This window comes from Netta rufina (genome assembly GCF_964035555.1).
Source record: "Netta rufina genome assembly, contig: SCAFFOLD_189, whole genome shotgun sequence".
In the NCBI taxonomy this organism is placed as follows: Eukaryota; Metazoa; Chordata; class Aves; order Anseriformes; family Anatidae; genus Netta; species Netta rufina.
The window spans coordinates 1-17,152 of NW_028168900.1; the positions used below are offsets into that span (position 1 = coordinate 1).

At 63.2% G+C, this 17,152-nt stretch overlaps 1 protein-coding gene across 1 annotated transcript; it reads left to right on the top strand.

Moving 5' to 3' along the window:
• Positions 1-44: 44 nt before the first annotated feature.
• Positions 45-14,686, top strand: LOC311221733 (inosine-5'-monophosphate dehydrogenase 1a-like; the record flags this gene model as incomplete). The annotated part of the gene is made up of 13 exons (XM_084307120.1): positions 45-174; positions 2,555-2,629; positions 2,736-2,942; positions 6,114-6,201; positions 8,931-9,130; positions 9,227-9,317; positions 10,304-10,399; positions 10,514-10,657; positions 10,748-10,889; positions 10,974-11,117; positions 13,210-13,293; positions 14,331-14,347; positions 14,577-14,686. Coding segments are annotated over 13 exons (1,528 nt in total), but the record flags the coding sequence as incomplete, so codon positions are not given.
• Positions 14,687-17,152: the final 2,466 nt, after the last annotated feature.

A 17,152-nucleotide genomic window follows, 5' to 3' on the forward strand; every position in this document is an offset into this window, starting at 1 on the left:
GGGGTCCCGGTGGGTCCCCACAGTGGGTGGGGGGGGGGGGGCAGGGAGGAGAGGGTCTCTCGGCCCCCCCAGGACCTGACGTCGGCGCTGACCCGTAAGATCACGCTGAAGACCCCGCTCATCTCATCCCCCATGGACACGGTCACCGAGTCCGATATGGCCATCGCCATGGCGGTGAGATTTGGGGGGGCACCGGGGGGATTTTGGGGGGGCTGGGGGGGTGGGTGTGGGGTCAGGGTGCACAGCACGTTATGGGGTGGGGTGTGGGGTTGGGGTGCTGGCACCTGTGTGGGGTTGGGGTGCTGGCACCTGTGTTATTTTGGGGGATACGGATTTGGGGTATCCAACACATCTGGTTTGGGGGTGCGCATTTGGGGTGCCCACCCCATGCAGGATTGGGGTGCGGAGTCAGGGTGCCCATCCCTTTACAGCTTGGGGGTGTGGGGTTGGGGTGCCCACCCCTGTGTAGAGTTGGGGTGCTCACCCTTTTTTGGGGTTGGGGTACCCACCCCTGTGTTATTTTGGGGGATATGGATTTGGGGTAACCAACACATCTGGTTTGGGGTGCGCATTTGGGGTGCCCACCCCATGTAGGATTGGGGTGCAGGGTCTGGGTCCCCATCACATTATGGTTTGGGGGTGTGGGGTTGGGGTGCTCACTCCTGTGTGGGGTTGGGGTACCCACTCCGTGTCATTTTGGAGGGTTATAGATTTGGGGTGCCCACCCCATCTGGTTGGGGGGTGCACATTTGGGGTGTCCACCCTGTGTAGGATTGGGGTGCAGGGTCTGGGTCCCCATCACATTATGGGTTGGGGGTGTGGGGTTGGGGTGCTCGCATCTGTGTGGGGTTGGGGTGCTCACCCCTGTGTTATTTTGGGCAATATGGATTTGGGGTAACCAACACATCTGGTTTGGGGGTGCGCATTTGGGGTGCCCACCCCCTGCAGGTTTGGGGTATGGGGTCAGGGTGTCCATCATGGTATGGTTTGGGGGTGTGGGGTTGGGGTGTTCGCACCTGTGTGGGGTTGGGGTACCCACCCCTGTGTTATTTTGGGGGATATGGATTTGGGGTAACCAACACATCTGGTTTGGGGTACACATTTGGGGTGCCCACCCTGTGCAGGTTTGGGGTGTGGGGTCAGGGTGCCCATCACATTATGGTTTGGGGTGTGGGGTTGGGGTACTCACCCCTATATGGGTGTGGGATACCCACCCCTGTGTTATTTTGGGGGATACGGATTTGGGGTGCCCACCCCATCTGGTTGGGGGTGCAGGTTTGGGGTATGGGGTCAGGGTACCCATCCCTTTACAGCTTGGGGGTGCAGATTTGGGGTGCCCACCCCTATGTGGGTTTGGGGTGCCCACACCCGTGTTATTTGGGGGATACGGACTTGGGGTGCCACCTCCCAGTCTGGTTGGTGCCCACCCCATGCAGGTTTGGGGTGCGGGGTTGGGGTGCCCATCACTTTATGGTTTTGGGGTGCACATTTGGGGTGCCTCCCCGCCTGGTTTGGGGTCGGGGTGCCCATCACTTTATGGTATTGGGGTGTCCCCCCGCCCAGTTTGGGGTGCGGGGTCAGGGTGCCCATCACTTTATGGTTTTGGGGTGGTGCAGGGTTGGTGTGGTTGGGGGGGGGTGCACATTTTGGGGGTGCGGGGTCGGGGTGCCCATCACTTTATGGTTTTGGGGTGTACATTTGGGGTGCCCATCGCTTTACAACTTGGGGTGCCCCCCCCACCTGGTTTGGGGTCGGGGTGCCCATCACTTTACACTTTGGGGTGGTGCAGGGTTGGGGTGCCCACACTGCGTTGTTATGGGGGGGGGGGGTGCACATTTTGGGGGTGTGGGGTTGGGGTGCCCATCACTTTATGGTTTTGGGGTGTAAATTTGGGGTGCACATTTGGGGTGCCCATCGCTTTACAACTTGGGGTGCCCCCCTGCCCAGTTTGGGGTCGGGGTGCCCATCACTTTATGGTTTTGGGGTGCACATTTGGGGTGCCCCCCCACCTGGTTTGGGGTCAGGGTGCCCATCACTTTATGGTTTTGGGGTGGTGCAGGGTTGGTGTGGTTGGGTGGGGGGGGTGCACATTTTGGGGGTGCGGGGTCGGGGTGCCCATCACTTTATGGCCTTGGGGTGTCCCCCCTGCCCGGTTTGGGGTGCGGGGTTGGGGTGCCCATCGCTTTATGGTTTTGGGGTGCACATTTGGGGTGCACCCCTGCCTGGTTTGGGGTCGGGGTGCCCATCACTTTATGGTTTTGGGGTGCACATTTGGGGTGCCCCCCCTGCCCAGTTTGGGTTGTGGGGTCAGGATGCCCATCACTTTATGGTTTTGGGGTGGTGCAGGGTTGGTGTGGTTGGGGGGGGGGGGGTGCACATTTTGGGAGTGCGGGGTCGGGGTGCCCATCACTTTATGGCCTTGGGGTGTCCCCCCTGCCCAGTTTGGGGTGCGGGGTCGGGGTGCCCATCACTTTACACTTTGGGGGCGCAGGGCGGGGGGGGGCTCCCCCCCCCCCGTTGCCACTGTGCCCCCTGCTGCCCCCCCCCCCCCCAGCTGATGGGCGGCATCGGCATCATCCACCACAACTGCACCCCCGAGTTCCAGGCCAACGAAGTGCGCAAAGTCAAGGTAAAAAGGGGGCGCGAGACCCCAAACCCACCCCAACGACCCCATAACCCTTCGGGATCGCCCCCCCCCCTGACCCCGCCATCGCCCCCCCCGTACCCCCCCCCAGCGCTTCGAGCAGGGCTTCATCACGGAGCCGGTGGTGCTGAGCCCGGCGCACACGGTGGGGGACGTGCTGGAGGCCAAAGTGCGCCACGGTTTTTCGGGGATCCCCCTGACCCAAAGCGGGCGCATGGGGAGCCGGCTGGAGGGGATCGTCACCTCCAGGGACATCGACTTCCTGCCCCACAGGGAGCGCGGCACGCACCTCAGCCAGGTGGGGGGGGGATATGGGGTCGGGGGGGGGGGATATGGGGTGGGGATGGGGTGTGGGGTGGGGATGGAGACGGGGATATGGGGTGGGGATGGGATGGAAATGGGATTGGGATGGGGATGAGGATATGGGATGGGGATGGGGAATTGGGATGGGATTGGGATGGGGAATTGGGGAGGGGATGGGGATGGGGAATTGAGATGGGATTGGGGATGGGATGGGGATGGAGACAGGGATATGGGATGGGGATGGGATGGAAATGGGATTGGGGTGGGATTGGGGAGGGGATGGGGATGGGGATGAGGATATGGGATGGGGAGGGGATTGGGGTGGGGATATGGGATGGGGATGGGATGGAAATGGGATTGGGATGGGGAATTGGGGGGGGATTGGGGAGGGGATGGGGATGGAGACGGGGATATGGGATGGGGATGGGATAGGGACAGGGAATTGGGGTGGGATTGGGGAGGGGATGGGGAGATGGGATTGGGTAGGGGATATGGGATGGGGGCAGGATGGGGATGGGATGGAAATGGGATTGGGGTGGGGAATGGGGATGGGATGGGGATATGGGATGGGGATGAGGATATGGGATGGGGAGGGGATTGGGGTGGGGATATGGGATGGGGATGGGATGGAAATGGGATTGGGATGGGGATGGGGATGAGGATATGGGATGGGGATGGGGAATTGAGATGGGATTGGGATGGGGAATTGGGGAGGGGATGGGGATGGGGAATTGAGATGGGATTGGGGATGGGATGGGGATGGAGACAGGGATATGGGGTGGGGATGGGATGGAAATGGGATTGGGGTGGGGAATTGGGGTGGGATTGGGGAGGGGATGGGGTTGGGATTGGAATGGGGAATTCAGGAGGGGATGGGGTGGGGTTATGGGATTGGGATGGGGAATTGGGATTGGGGATGGGATGGGGATGGAGACAGGGATATGGGGTGGGGATGGGATGGAAATGGGATTGGGGTGGGGAATTGGGGTGGGATTGGGGAGGGGATGGGGATGGAGACGGGGATATGGGATGGGGATGGGGATGGGATAGGGACAGGGAATTGGGGTGGGATTGGGGAGGGGATGGGGAGATGGGATGGGATGGGGAGATGGGATTGGGTAGGGGATATGGGATGGGGGCAGGATGGGGATGGGATGGAAATGGGATTGGGGTGGGGAATGGGGATGGGATGGGGATATGGGATGGGGATGAGGATATGGGATGGGGAGGGGATTGGGGTGAGGATATGGGATGGGGATGGGATGGAAATGGGATTGGGATGAGGATATGGGATGGGGATGGAATGGGGATGGAGACAGGGATATGGGATGGGGATGAGGATACGGGATGGGATGGGGTGGGATGGAAATGGGATTGGGATGGGGATGAGGATATGGGATGGGGACAGGGAATTGGGGTGGGGATGGAATGGGGATGGAGACGGGGATATGGGGTGGGGATGGGGATGGAGTTGAAATGGGGATGGAGAGGAGGGTATGGGATGGGGAGGGGATGGAAATGGGATTGGGATGGGGAATTGGGGTGGGATTGGGGAGGGGATGGGGTTGGGATTGGAATGGGGAATTCAGGAGGGGATGGGGTGGGGTTATGGGATTGGGATGGGGAATTGGGATTGGGGATGGGATGGGGATGGAGACGGGGATATGGGGTGGGGATGGGATGGAAATGGGATTGGGGTGGGGAATTGGGGTGGGATTGGGGAGGGGATGGGGATGGGATTGGGGTGGGATTGGGGAGGGGATGGGGATGGAGACGGGATATGGGATGGGGATGGGATAGGGACAGGGAATTGGGGTGGGATTGGGGAGGGGATGGGGAGATGGGATGGATGGGGAGATGGGATTGGGTAGGGGATATGGGATGGGGGCAGGATGGGGATGGGATGGAAATGGGATTGGGGTGGGGAATGGGGATGGGATGGGGATATGGGATGGGGATGAGGATATGGGATGGGGAGGGGATTGGGGTGAGGATATGGGATGGGGATGTGACAGAAATGGGATTGGGATGGGGATGAGGATATGGGATGGGGACGGGGAATTGGGGTGGGGATATGGGATGGGGATGGAATGGGGATGGGATTGGGATGGGGAATTGGGGTGGGGATGGGATGGGGATGGAGACAGGGATATGGGATGGGGATGGGATGGAAATGGATTGGGATGGGGAATTGGGATGGGACTGGGGATGGGATGGGGAGATGGGATTGGGTAGGGGATATGGGATGGGGGCAGAATGGGGATGGAGGCAGGGATATGGAATGGGGATGGGATGGGGACAGGGAATTGGGGTGGGAATATGGGATGGGGATGGGATGGAAATGGGATTGGGATGGGGAATTGGGGTGGGGATGGGGATGGAGACAGGGATATGGGATGGGATGGGGATGGGATGGGGAATTGGGGTGGGAATATGGGATGGAATGGGATTGGGATGGGGAATTGGGATGGGATTGGGAGATGGGATGGGGAATTGGGATGGAGACAGGGATATGGGATGGGGATGGGATGGAAATGGGATTGGGATGGGGAATTGGGATGGGATTCAGGGATGGGATGGGATTGGGGTGGGATTGGGTAGAGGATATGAGATGGGGTGAAGAGGGGTTGGGATGGGGATGGAGACAGGGATATGGGATGGGGAATTGGGGTGGGGATATGGGATGGGGATAGGATGGAATGGAATTGGGATGGGATTGGGAGATGGGATGGGATTGGGGAGGGGATGGGGATGGGAGGGGACAGGATGGGGATATGGGGTGGATTGGGATATGGGATGGGATTGGGGGTGGGATCGGGATCAGGACGGCATGGGATGGGGATGGGATGGGATTGGGAGGAGATCAGGATGGGGATGGGATGGAGATGGAGACAGGGATATGGATGGGGATGGGGTGGGGATGGGGTTGGTTTGGGGATGGGATTGGAGAGAGGGAGGGGAGGGGATGGGACGGGGATGGGGTGGGATAGGAATGAAGATGGGGATAGGAGTGGAAGCCTGGTAGGGGTGTGGGGTCAGAGCATGAGATGGGATGGGATGGGGTGGGATGGGGTGGGTCGGGATGCAGGATGGGCGGTGTTGTGGGGCCACACGGGTCCCCTTGGGGTCCCCCATCTCCCCGGTGCCCCCGGCCCCCCTCCCGCAGGTGATGACCAAACGCAACGACCTGGTGGTGGCCCCGGCCGGCGTCACCCTCAAGGAAGCCAACGAGATCCTACAGCGCAGCAAGAAAGGTACCCACCCCAAACCCTGACCCCAAACCCTGACCCCAAGTGCTGACCCTGACCCCAACCCCCAACCCCATCCCAAGCACCGACCCTGACCCCAAGCGCCGACCCCAAACACCATCCCCAACCCTGACCCCAAACCTCAACCCCATCCCCGACCCCAGATCCCATCCCAAGCGCTGACCCTGACCCCATCCCCGACCCCAACCCAACCCCAAACCCCATCCCTGACGCCATCGCCAACCCCAAGTGCCGACCCCATCCCAAGCACCAACCCTGACCCCAAACCCCGACCCCAAATGCCAACCCCAAACCCCATCTCAAACCCTGACCTCAACCCCATCCCCGACCCCGAACCCCATCCCTGATGCCATCTCTGACCCCAAATCCCATCTGAAAGTGCCGACCCTGACCCCAAACCCTGACCACAAATGCCGACCCCAAACCCTGACCACAAATGCCAACCCCAAGCCCCATCCCTGACCCCAGACCCCAAACCCAACCCCATCTCAAACCCTGACCTCGACCCCAAACCCCATCTCAAACCCCAAACCCTGACCCCAAACCCCATCCCTGACGCCATCCCCAACCCCATGTACCAACCCTGAACCCAAAACGCCCACCCCAAGCGCTGACCCCAAACCCCATCCCCAACCCCAAATCCCATCCCAAGCGCCATCTCCAACCCCAAACCCTGACCCCATTCCCGACCCCAAATCCCATCTGAAGTGCTGACCCTGACCACAAACCCCATCCCCAACCCCAAACCCCATCTCCAACCCCAAACCCTGACCCCAAGCCCCATCTCCAACCCCAAATCCCATCCTAAGCGCCATCCCCAACCCCAAACCCCATCTCAAACCCCATCCCCGACCCCAAACACCAATCCCAAACCCAGACCCATCTCAAACCCTGACCCCAAACCCAATCCCCAACCCCAAACCCTGACCCCAAACCCCATCCTTGACCCCAAACCCCATCCCCAACCCCAAACCCTGACCCCAAACCCCATCCTTGACCCCAAACCCCATCTCCAACCCCAAACCCTGAACCCAAACCCCATCTCAAACCTTGACCCTGACCCCATCCCTGACCCCAAACCCCATCCTTGACCCGAAACCCCATCTCCAGCCCCAAACCCTGACCCCAAACCCCATCTCCAACCCCAAACCCTGACCCCAAACCCCATCTCCAACCCCAAATCCCACCCCAAACCCCATCCCCGACCCCAAACCCTGACCCCAAACCCTGACCCCAAACCCCATCTCCAACCCCAAACCCTGACCTCAAACCCCATCCCCAACCCCATCTCCTGACCCCAAACCCCATCCCCAACCCCATCTCCAACCCCAAACCCTGACCCCAAACCCCATCTCCAACCCCAAACCCTGACCCCAAATCCCACCCCAAACCCTATCCCCAACCCCAAACCCCATCCCCAACCCCAAACCCTGACCCCAAACCCCATCCTTGACCCGAAACCCCATCTCCAACCCCAAACCCTGACCCCAAACCCCATCTCAAACCTTGACCCTGACCCCATCCCTGACCCCAAACCCCATCCTTGACCCGAAACCCCATCTCCAGCCCCAAACCCTGACCCCAAACCCAATCCCCAACCCAAACCCTGACCCCAAACCCCATCCTTGACCCCAAACCCCATCCCCAACCCCAAACCCTGACCCCAAACCCCATCCTTGACCCCAAACCCCATCTCCAACCCCAAACCCTGACCCCAAACCCCATCTCCAACCCCGAATCCCACCCTAAACCCCATCCCCGACCCCAAACCCTGACCCCAAACCCTGACCCCAAACCCCATCTCCAACCCCAAATCCCAGCCCAAACCCCATCCCCAACCCCAAACCCTGACTCCAAACCCCATCCCAAACCCCATCTCCAACCCCAAACCCTGACCCCAAACCCCATCCCCAACCCCAAACCCCATCCCCAACCCCAAACCCTACCCCAAACCCCATCCCCAACCCCAAATCCCACCCCAAACCCCATCTCCAACCCCAAACCCTGACCCCAAACCCCATCCTTGACCCCAAACCCCATCCCCAACCCCAAACCCTGACCCCAAACCTCATCTCAAACCCTGACCCTGACCCCATCCCTGACCCCAAACCCCATCCTTGACCCGAAACCCCATATCCAACCCCAAACCCTGACCCCAAACCCCATCTCCAACCCCAAACCCTGACCCCAAACCCCATCCTTGACCCGAAACCCCATCTCCAACCCCAAACCCTATCCCCAACCCCAAACCCTGACCCCAAACCCCATCTCCAACCCCAAACCCTGACCCCAAACCCCATCTCCAACCCCAAACCCTGACCCCAAACCCCATCCCCAACCCCAAACCCTGACCCCAAACCCTATCTCCAACCCCAAACCCTGACCCCAAACCCTATCCCCAACCCCAAACCCCATCTCCAACCCCAAACCCTGACCCCAAACCCCATCCCAAACCCCATCCCCAACCCCAAATCCCACCCCAAACCCCATCCCCAACCCCAAATCCCACCCCAAACCCCCAAACCCCATCCCCAACCCCAAATCCCATCCCAAACCCCATCCCCAACCCCAAACCCTGACTCCAAACCCCATCCCAAACCCCATCTCCAACCCCAAACCCTGACCCCAAACCCCATCCTTGACCCCAAACCCCATCCCCAACCCCAAATCCCACCCCAAACCCCATCTCCGACCCCAAACCTGACCCCAACCAGGCAAGCTGCCCATCGTGAACGAGAGCGACGAGCTGGTGGCCATCATCGCGCGCAGCGACCTGCAGAAGAACCGCGACTTCCCGCTGGCCTCCAAGGACGCGCGCAAGCAGCTGCTCTGCGGGGCCGCCCTGGGCACGCGCGAGGACGACAAATACCGCCTGGACCTACTGGTGCAAGCCCGCGTCGACGTGGTGGTGCTGGTGGGTGGGGGGGTCACGGGGTCACGGGGTCACCGGGAAGGTTTTTTTGGGGGGTTTCGTGCGCCCCGCGACGTCCCCGTCCGTGCGCCCCCGCAGGACTCGTCGCAGGGGAACTCGGTGTACCAGGTGGCCATGATCCACTACATCAAGCAGAAGTACCCCGAGCTGCAGGTCATCGGGGGCAACGGTGAGCGTGGGGGGGTGAGGGGGGGGTGAGGGGGGGTGGGCGACACCCCGAAATCCCACACAGGGTGTGGGGGTGATGGGGGGTTGTGGGGTAGGGGTTGGGGTGGTGTGGGGTGGGGTTTGATGTGCTATGGCGCATGGGTTGGGGTGTCATGGGGGTGGCAGTGGGGAGGGGTTGGGGTGCTGTGGGGTGGGGTTTGGGGTGCTATGGGGTGAGGTTTGGGGTGCCGTGGGGTGGGGTTTGGGGCGCTATGGGGTGAGGTTTGGGGTGCCATGGGGCAGGGGTTTTGGGGTGCCATGGGGTGAGGTTTGGGGTGCCATGGTGCATGGGTTGGAGTGCCATGGGGCTGGCAGTGGGGAGGGGTTGGGGTGCCATGGTGCAAGGGTTGGGGTGCCGTGGGGTGAGGTTTGGGGTGCTGTGGGGTGGGGATTGGGGTGCCATGGGGTGAGGTTTGGGGTGCCATGGGGCTGACAGTGGGGAGGGTTTGGGGTGCCATGGGGCAAGGGTTTGGGGTGCCATGGGGCAGAGATTTGGGGTGCCATGGTGCATGGGTTGGGGTGCCATGGGGCTGGCAGTGGGGCAGGTTTTGGGGTGCCACAGCGTGCTGAGCAAAGTGGGGAGGAGATTGGGGTGCCACGGGGTAGGGATTTGGGGAGCCACAGGTTGGTGAGCAGAACAGGGGGACACTTGGGTGCCGTGGGGCAGGGGTTGGGGCACCATGGAGCAGGGGTTGGGGTGCCCTGGGGCTGGCAGTGGGGCAGCTTTTGGGGTGCTGGGGGGTGCAGATTTGGGGTGCTGAGGGGCTGGCAGCGGGGCAGAGGATGGGGCGCTGTGGGACGTCAAACGGAACAAGGGGACAGTTGGGGTGCGCGATCGTGGCACCGTGGGGCTGGGCTGGGGATGCTGTGGGGCAACATTTGGGGTGGGTGGGGGGCTCCGTCCCCACCCCCGTGACACACACCGCGTCCCCACGGGACACCACGCAGTGGTGACAGCAGCCCAAGCCAAGAACCTCATCGACGCCGGCGTGGACGCCCTGCGCGTGGGCATGGGCTGCGGCTCCATCTGCATCACCCAGGAAGGTGCGCGGGGGGCCCCCCCAGAGCCCCCCAAATCCCCCCCCTACGCCTCCCCCCCGACCCACCTCTGTATGTGTATGTGTGCCCCCCCCCCCCCCACACCTCCCCCCCCACCAGTGATGGCGTGCGGCCGCCCCCAGGGCACGGCCGTCTACAAGGTGGCCGAGTACGCGCGGCGCTTCGGGGTGCCCGTCATCGCCGACGGCGGCATCCGCACCGTGGGGCACGTGGTGAAGGCGCTGGCGCTGGGCGCCTCCACGGGTGAGCGGGGGTCCCGGGGGGGGGGACGGGGGAACACAAGGGGGTGGGGGGCAAGGGGATGGGGTCACGGCTGCGCCCCCCACCCCGCAGTGATGATGGGGTCGCTGCTGGCGGCCACCACGGAGGCGCCGGGCGAGTATTTCTTCTCGGAGGGCGTGCGGTTGAAGAAGTACCGCGGCATGGGCTCGCTCGACGCCATGGAGCAGGGCGGCAGCCAGAAGCGCTACTTCAGGTCTGTGGGGTTTTGGGGAGGGGGTCCCGGGGTCACTGCCCACCCCCCCCGGCCGGCCCTGAGCCCCGTCGGCTGTCCCCGCAGCGAGGGTGACCCGGTGAAGGTGGCGCAGGGGGTGTCGGGCTCGGTGCAGGACAAGGGCTCCATCCACAAGTTCGTGCCCTACCTCATCGCCGGCATCCAGCACGGCTGCCAGGACATCGGCGCCCGCAGCCTCTCCCTGCTGCGGTGAGCGCGGGGACACGGGGACCTCGGGGACGTGGGGACACGGGGATCTGGGGATACGGGGATCTTGGGGACGTGGGGACACGGGGATCTTGGGGATATGGGCACCTTGGGTCTTGGGGACACGGGGACTTTGGGGAAATGGGGATTGTTGGGGACCTTGGGGACATGGGGAGGGACCTTGGGGACCTACGGGGATCTTGGGGACATGGGAACAGGGGCACCTTGGGAACACGGGGACCCTGGGGACCTGGGGACACGGGGATCTGGGGACACGGGGATCTTGGGAACCTTGGGGATGTGGGTACCATGGGCACCTTGGGGACCTTTGGGACCTTGGGGACATGGGGACCTTGGGGACGTGGGGACACCACGGGGATCTTGCGGATATGGGCACCTTGGGTCTTGGGGACACGGGGACTTTGGGGAAATGGTGATTGTTGGGGACCTTGGGGACATGGGGACCACGGGGACTTTGGGGACCTTGGGGACGTGGGGAGGGATCTTGGGGACATGGGAACAGGGGCACCTTGGGAACACGGAGGGTCCTGGGGACATGGGAACACAGGGACCTTGGGGACCTTAGGGATCTTGGGGACACGGGGACCTTGGGTCTTGGGGACACGGGGACCCTGGGGATCTGGGGACACAGGGATCTTGGGGATGTGGGTACCATGGGCACCTTGGGGACCTTTGGGACCTTGGGGACACAGGGACTTTGGGGACATGGGGACTGTTGGGGACCGTGGGGATGGGGGTACCATGGGCACCTTGGGGACACAGGGCCTGTTAGGGACCTTGGGGACATGGAGAGGGACCACAGGGACCTTGGGGATATGGGGACCTTGGGCCTTGGGGACACAGGGACTGTTGGGGACCTTGGGGACATGGAGAGGGACCATGGGGACCTTGGGGATTTGGGGACCTTGGGGACCTTTGGGACACAGGTATCGTGGGGATATGGGGACACAAGGACCTTGGGGACTTGGGGACATGGGCACCTTGGGGACACGGGGGTCCTGGGGACATGGGAACACGGGAACCTTGGGGACATGGGGACTTGGGGACCTTGGGGACACAGGGACCATAGAGGCCATGGGGACCTTGGGGACATGGCGAGGGGACCATGGGGACCTTGGGGATGTGGGTACCATGGGCGCCTTGGGGACCTATGGGCACCTTGAGGACATGGGGATCTTGGGGACATGGGAACAGGGGGACCATGGGGACACGGGGGTCCTGGGGACATGGGAACACAGGGACCTTGGGGACATGGGGACCTTTGGGACATGAGGACACGGGGATCTTGGGGACCTTGGGTCTTGGGGACAAGGGGACTGCTGGGGACCTTAGGGACATGGAGAGGGATCATGGGGACCTTGGGGATTTGGGGACCTTGGGGACACAGGGATCTTGGGACCATGGGGACTGTGAGGACACGGGGACCTTGGGAACGTTGGAGACACAGGGACCTTGGGGACATGGGGACCATGGGGACTGTGAGGACATGGGGACCTTGGGGACATGGGCACCTTGGGGTCACAGGGGTCCTGGGGCCATGGGAACACAGGGACCTTGGGGACCTTGAGAACATGGGGACCTTAGGTCTTGGGGACACAGGGACCACTGGGACCTTGGGGGCCATGGGGACCTTGGGGACACAGAGATCTTGGGGACATGGGAACATGGGGACATTGGGGACCTTGGGGACACAGGGACCTTGGGGACCTTGAGAATATGGGGACCTTAGGTCTTGGGGACCTCAGGGACCACAGGGGACTTTGGGTACCGCGGGGACCCTGGGGGTGACAGGGAGCGAGGGGACCCCATAAGGACCACAGGGGGGACCCTGGGGATGACGGGGACCACGGGGACCCCAGAAGGACCCTGGGGGCCCCGGAGATGATTGGGACCACGGGGATTTTGGGGACCCTGGGGGTGACGGGGACCACGGGGACCCCCCCCCCCAAGGACCACGGGGACCCCCCCCCAAGGACCACGGGGACCCCCCCCAAGGACCACGGGGACCCCCCAGCCCCCTTGGGGGTGATGGGGAGGGGGGGGGGGTCACGGTGCCCGCGGTGCCCCCCCCCAGGTCCATGATGTACTCGGGGGAGCTGAAGTTCGAGAAGCGCACCATGGCCCCACAGCCCGAGGGGGGGGCGCACGGCCTGCACGCGTGAGTGACCCCCCCCGGGGACGGGGAGGGGGTCCCAGGGTGTGTGGGGGGGGTCCTGGGGTGGGGTGGGGGGGGCACCCCAAGGGGGGGGGCACCTGGGAGAGGGGGGGTCCGAGGGGGGGGAGGGGTTGGGGGGGGGGCAGCTCAGATCCTGCATTGGGGCCCTGGGGCTGGGGGGGGGGCATCAGGGGACGGGGCTTGGGAGAGGGGCGGGGCTTTGGGGTTCGGGACTGGGCGTGGCTTATGGAAAGGGGGCGGGGTTTGGGGAAGTGGGTGGGGTTTGTGGAAATGGGTGGGGCTTATGGAAAGGGAGGCGGGGCTTGGTGGGGGTTCTGGTAGGAGGTGGGGTCTATAAAGGGGGCGGGGCTTCGGGCAGGGGGCGGGGTTTCAGGCAGGGGGCGGGGCTAGCCGGCCAGCCAGCCAGGTCGTCTGCTGATTGGCTGAAGGATGCGCTGGTTGGCTGGGCGGTGGGCAGCCTGCGATGTGATTGGCTGGCTGGGTGTGATGCTGGTTGGCTGGCTGCGATGTGATTGGCTGGCTGGGAGTGTAGTCTTGGATGCTGATTGGCTGGTGGAGGTGCTGGTCTCTGGGCTTGGATGCTGATTGGCCAGGCTGGATGCTGGCTGGTTGTTCTGCGTGCTGATTGGCTGGACTGGATGCACATTGGCTGCCAGGGCACTGATTGGCTGCCTGCATGCTGATTGGTTGTTCTGCATGCTGATTGGTTGTTCTGCACGCTGATTGGCTAAACTGGATGCTGATTGGCTGCCTGCATGCTAATTGGTCTTCCTGCATGCTGATTGGCTGGCTGGCAGCCTGCTGGCCACATGGTGCCACCTGCTGGCCACACCCCCCTGGGCGGGGCTAAGGAGGGTGGGGCTGATGTGGGCGGGGCTGGGGGCGGGGCTACTGTGCGGGGGCGGGGCTTGTGGGCAGCCCCGCCTCCCGGGGGACCCCCTCTGCATGGGGGGGGTCATGGCGGGGTCGTGACCTTGGTGACCTTGTCCCTTCTCTCCCCTGCTGCTGCCCCCCCGCAGCGTCACGGTGCTGCCATGTAAGTATGGGGGGGGTCGTGGGGGGGGGGCTCCCCCATCCCCCCCCCCCACCCCCCTCATCACCCCCCCCACCCCCCCTCCCATCCCCCCCCCTCCCCTCCCCACCCCCCCACCAGGATCTGGGGGGGTGCCAGCCTCTGGGGGGGGGTCATGAGGGGGGGTCCTTAACCCCCCCCACCCCCCACTGACCCCCCCCCCTCCCCGCTTTGTGTCCCCCCCCCCCCGCAGTTACCAGAAGCGGCTGCACTGAGGAGGGGCTGCGAGGGGGGGTCCCCGCCGGGCCCCCCCCTGTGCCCCCCCCCCACCACCACCACCCCAGCCCCCCCCCCTGCCGCTAGGCACCGGCAGCACCGGGACGGCGGCGCCGCGCCGGGGCTGGACCCCTCGGCAGCGGGGGGGGGCCGGGACCCCCCCACCCCCCCTTGGGCCCCCCCCCAGGGGTGCTGCGCCCTGTAGGGGCGCGTAGGACGTAGTCCGCTGCTTGCACCCCCCCAGTTTCGCCCCCCCCCCCCTTCCTGTTTTGGGGGGGGGGGGCATTGGACCCCCCCCCCCTTGCAGCGCCTCGGGCACTTAGGGACAGGCTCTGAGCTGGGGGGGGTCCGGGGGGGGTCCCCGGGGGGGCCACAAATAAAGACCTGGAGCATCCGTGGCTGTGCATGCATCTGTCCCCCCCCCCCGGGACCCCCAGCAGCGTGACACTGGGGGGGTGGGTGCAGGGAGGGGGGGCACAGAGAGACCTGGGAGGGGGGGGGCTTGCACCATGGGGGGGGCGGGGGGCACACGAGGTGGGTGGGTGTTTGCACGCTCACGGTGCAGCCCAGCATGCTCTGGCACAGCTTTGCACACCAGGCATGCCCCTGCACACCATTGCACAGGCTTGCATGGCTTTGCACACGAGGTCCAACCTTGTACACCACTGCACAGTCTTGCACACCCCAACACACTATTGCACGGCTTTGCACACAAGGCCCAACCTTGCACACCATTGCACGATATTTCACAGGCTTGCACACCATTGCACAGGTTTGCACACCCCAGCACACCATTGCGTGGCTTTACACACCATTGCATGGCTTTGCACACCAGGCCCAACCTTGCACACCACTGCACGATCTTGCTCAGTCTTGCACACCCCAGCACACCATTGCACGGCTTTGCACACCATTGCACACCATTGCACAGGTTTGCACACCCCAGCCCACCATTGCGTAGCTTTACACACTATTGCATGGCTTTGCACACCAGGCACAGCCTTGCATACCCCAGCACACTGTTGCATGGCTTTGCACACCAGGCCCAACCTTGCACACCATTGCACAATCTTGCACACGCTTGCATACCCCAGCACACCATTGCACAGTCTTGCACACCATTGCACAGCCTTGCACACCCCAGCACACCATTGCATGGCTTTGCACACCAGGCCCAACCTTGCACACCACTGCACGATCTTGCACAGTCTTGCACACCCCAGCACACTATTGCGTAGCTTTGCACACTATTGCGTAGCTTTACACACTATTGCACGGCTTTGCACACAAGGCCCAACCTTGCACACCATTGCACAATCTTGCACACGCTTGCATACCCCAGCACACCATTGCACAGTCTTGCACACCATTGCACAGCCTTGCACACCCCAGCACACCATTGCATGGCTTTGCACACCAGGCCCAACCTTGCACACCACTGCACGATCTTGCACAGCCTTGCACTCCCCAGCACACCATTGCACGGCTTTGCACATCATTGCGCAGGCTTGCACACCCCAGCACACCATTGCATGGCTTTGCACACTATTGCACGACTTTCCACACCAGGCACAGCCTTGCACACTGCAGCACACCATTGCACAGGCTTGCACACCAGGTTCAGCCACGCACATCATGGCACAGCCTTGCACACCATTGCACACCCTGGCACACCATTGCATGGCTTTGCACAGCCTTGCACACCATTGGTCACACCATTGCACAGCCTTGCACGCTGGTGCAGGTTTGCACGCTGCAGGAGTGCCTTTGCACGCTGCTGTGAGCGTGCACAGCGGGAGCATGGCCTTGCACAGCGTGACCCAGCTTTGCACACCCTGCTGTGTGTTTGTGCACCCCGGCACGCCCCCACCACAGCTTCCCACCCCCATGCACACCTGCGCCCCCCCCCTCACCACTGCTGCACCCCCCCGGGTCAGCGTGCCCCATGGTGGTGGCATGGGGACGGCGGTTGTGCAAGGGGTGTGCAATGGGTGTGCACGGGGAGGAGGGGGGTCCAGAGGGGGGCACAAGGCTGGAGCCTCTTTGCTGGGGTGCTGAGGGTGCTCAGCCTGGAGAGGAGCAGGCTCTGGAGGGGGTGCAGGGGTCGGGGGGGGGGGCTCTGGGTCCAAAATCCAGCCCAAATCTTGGTGCAAAGGGGGGGTCCTGTGGGGCACAGGGGCAGCACCAGGGGGCACAGGGGGGCTGGTGCCAGGTAGGGTGACACCTGGGGGGGGACACATCACAGGGGGGGACATAAATATGGGGGGGTCACTGCGGTGCCACGCATGGGGGGGTGGGTGGGGGGGCTGGTGGCACGGCAGGGGACACGTGTGGTGACACCTGGCAGCACGGTGACACTTGTGGAGAGCCCTGCACCAGGCACCGCGTGTGTGTGTGTGTGCAGTGCATGCAGTGTGTGCAGTGCGTGTGTGCATGTGTGTGCATCCAGTGTGTGTGTGCAGTGCATGCAGTGCGTGTGTGTGCATCCAGTGTGAGTGTGTGTGCATGAGTGTATGCAGTGTGCGTGCATGCAGTGTGAATGCGTTTGTGCAG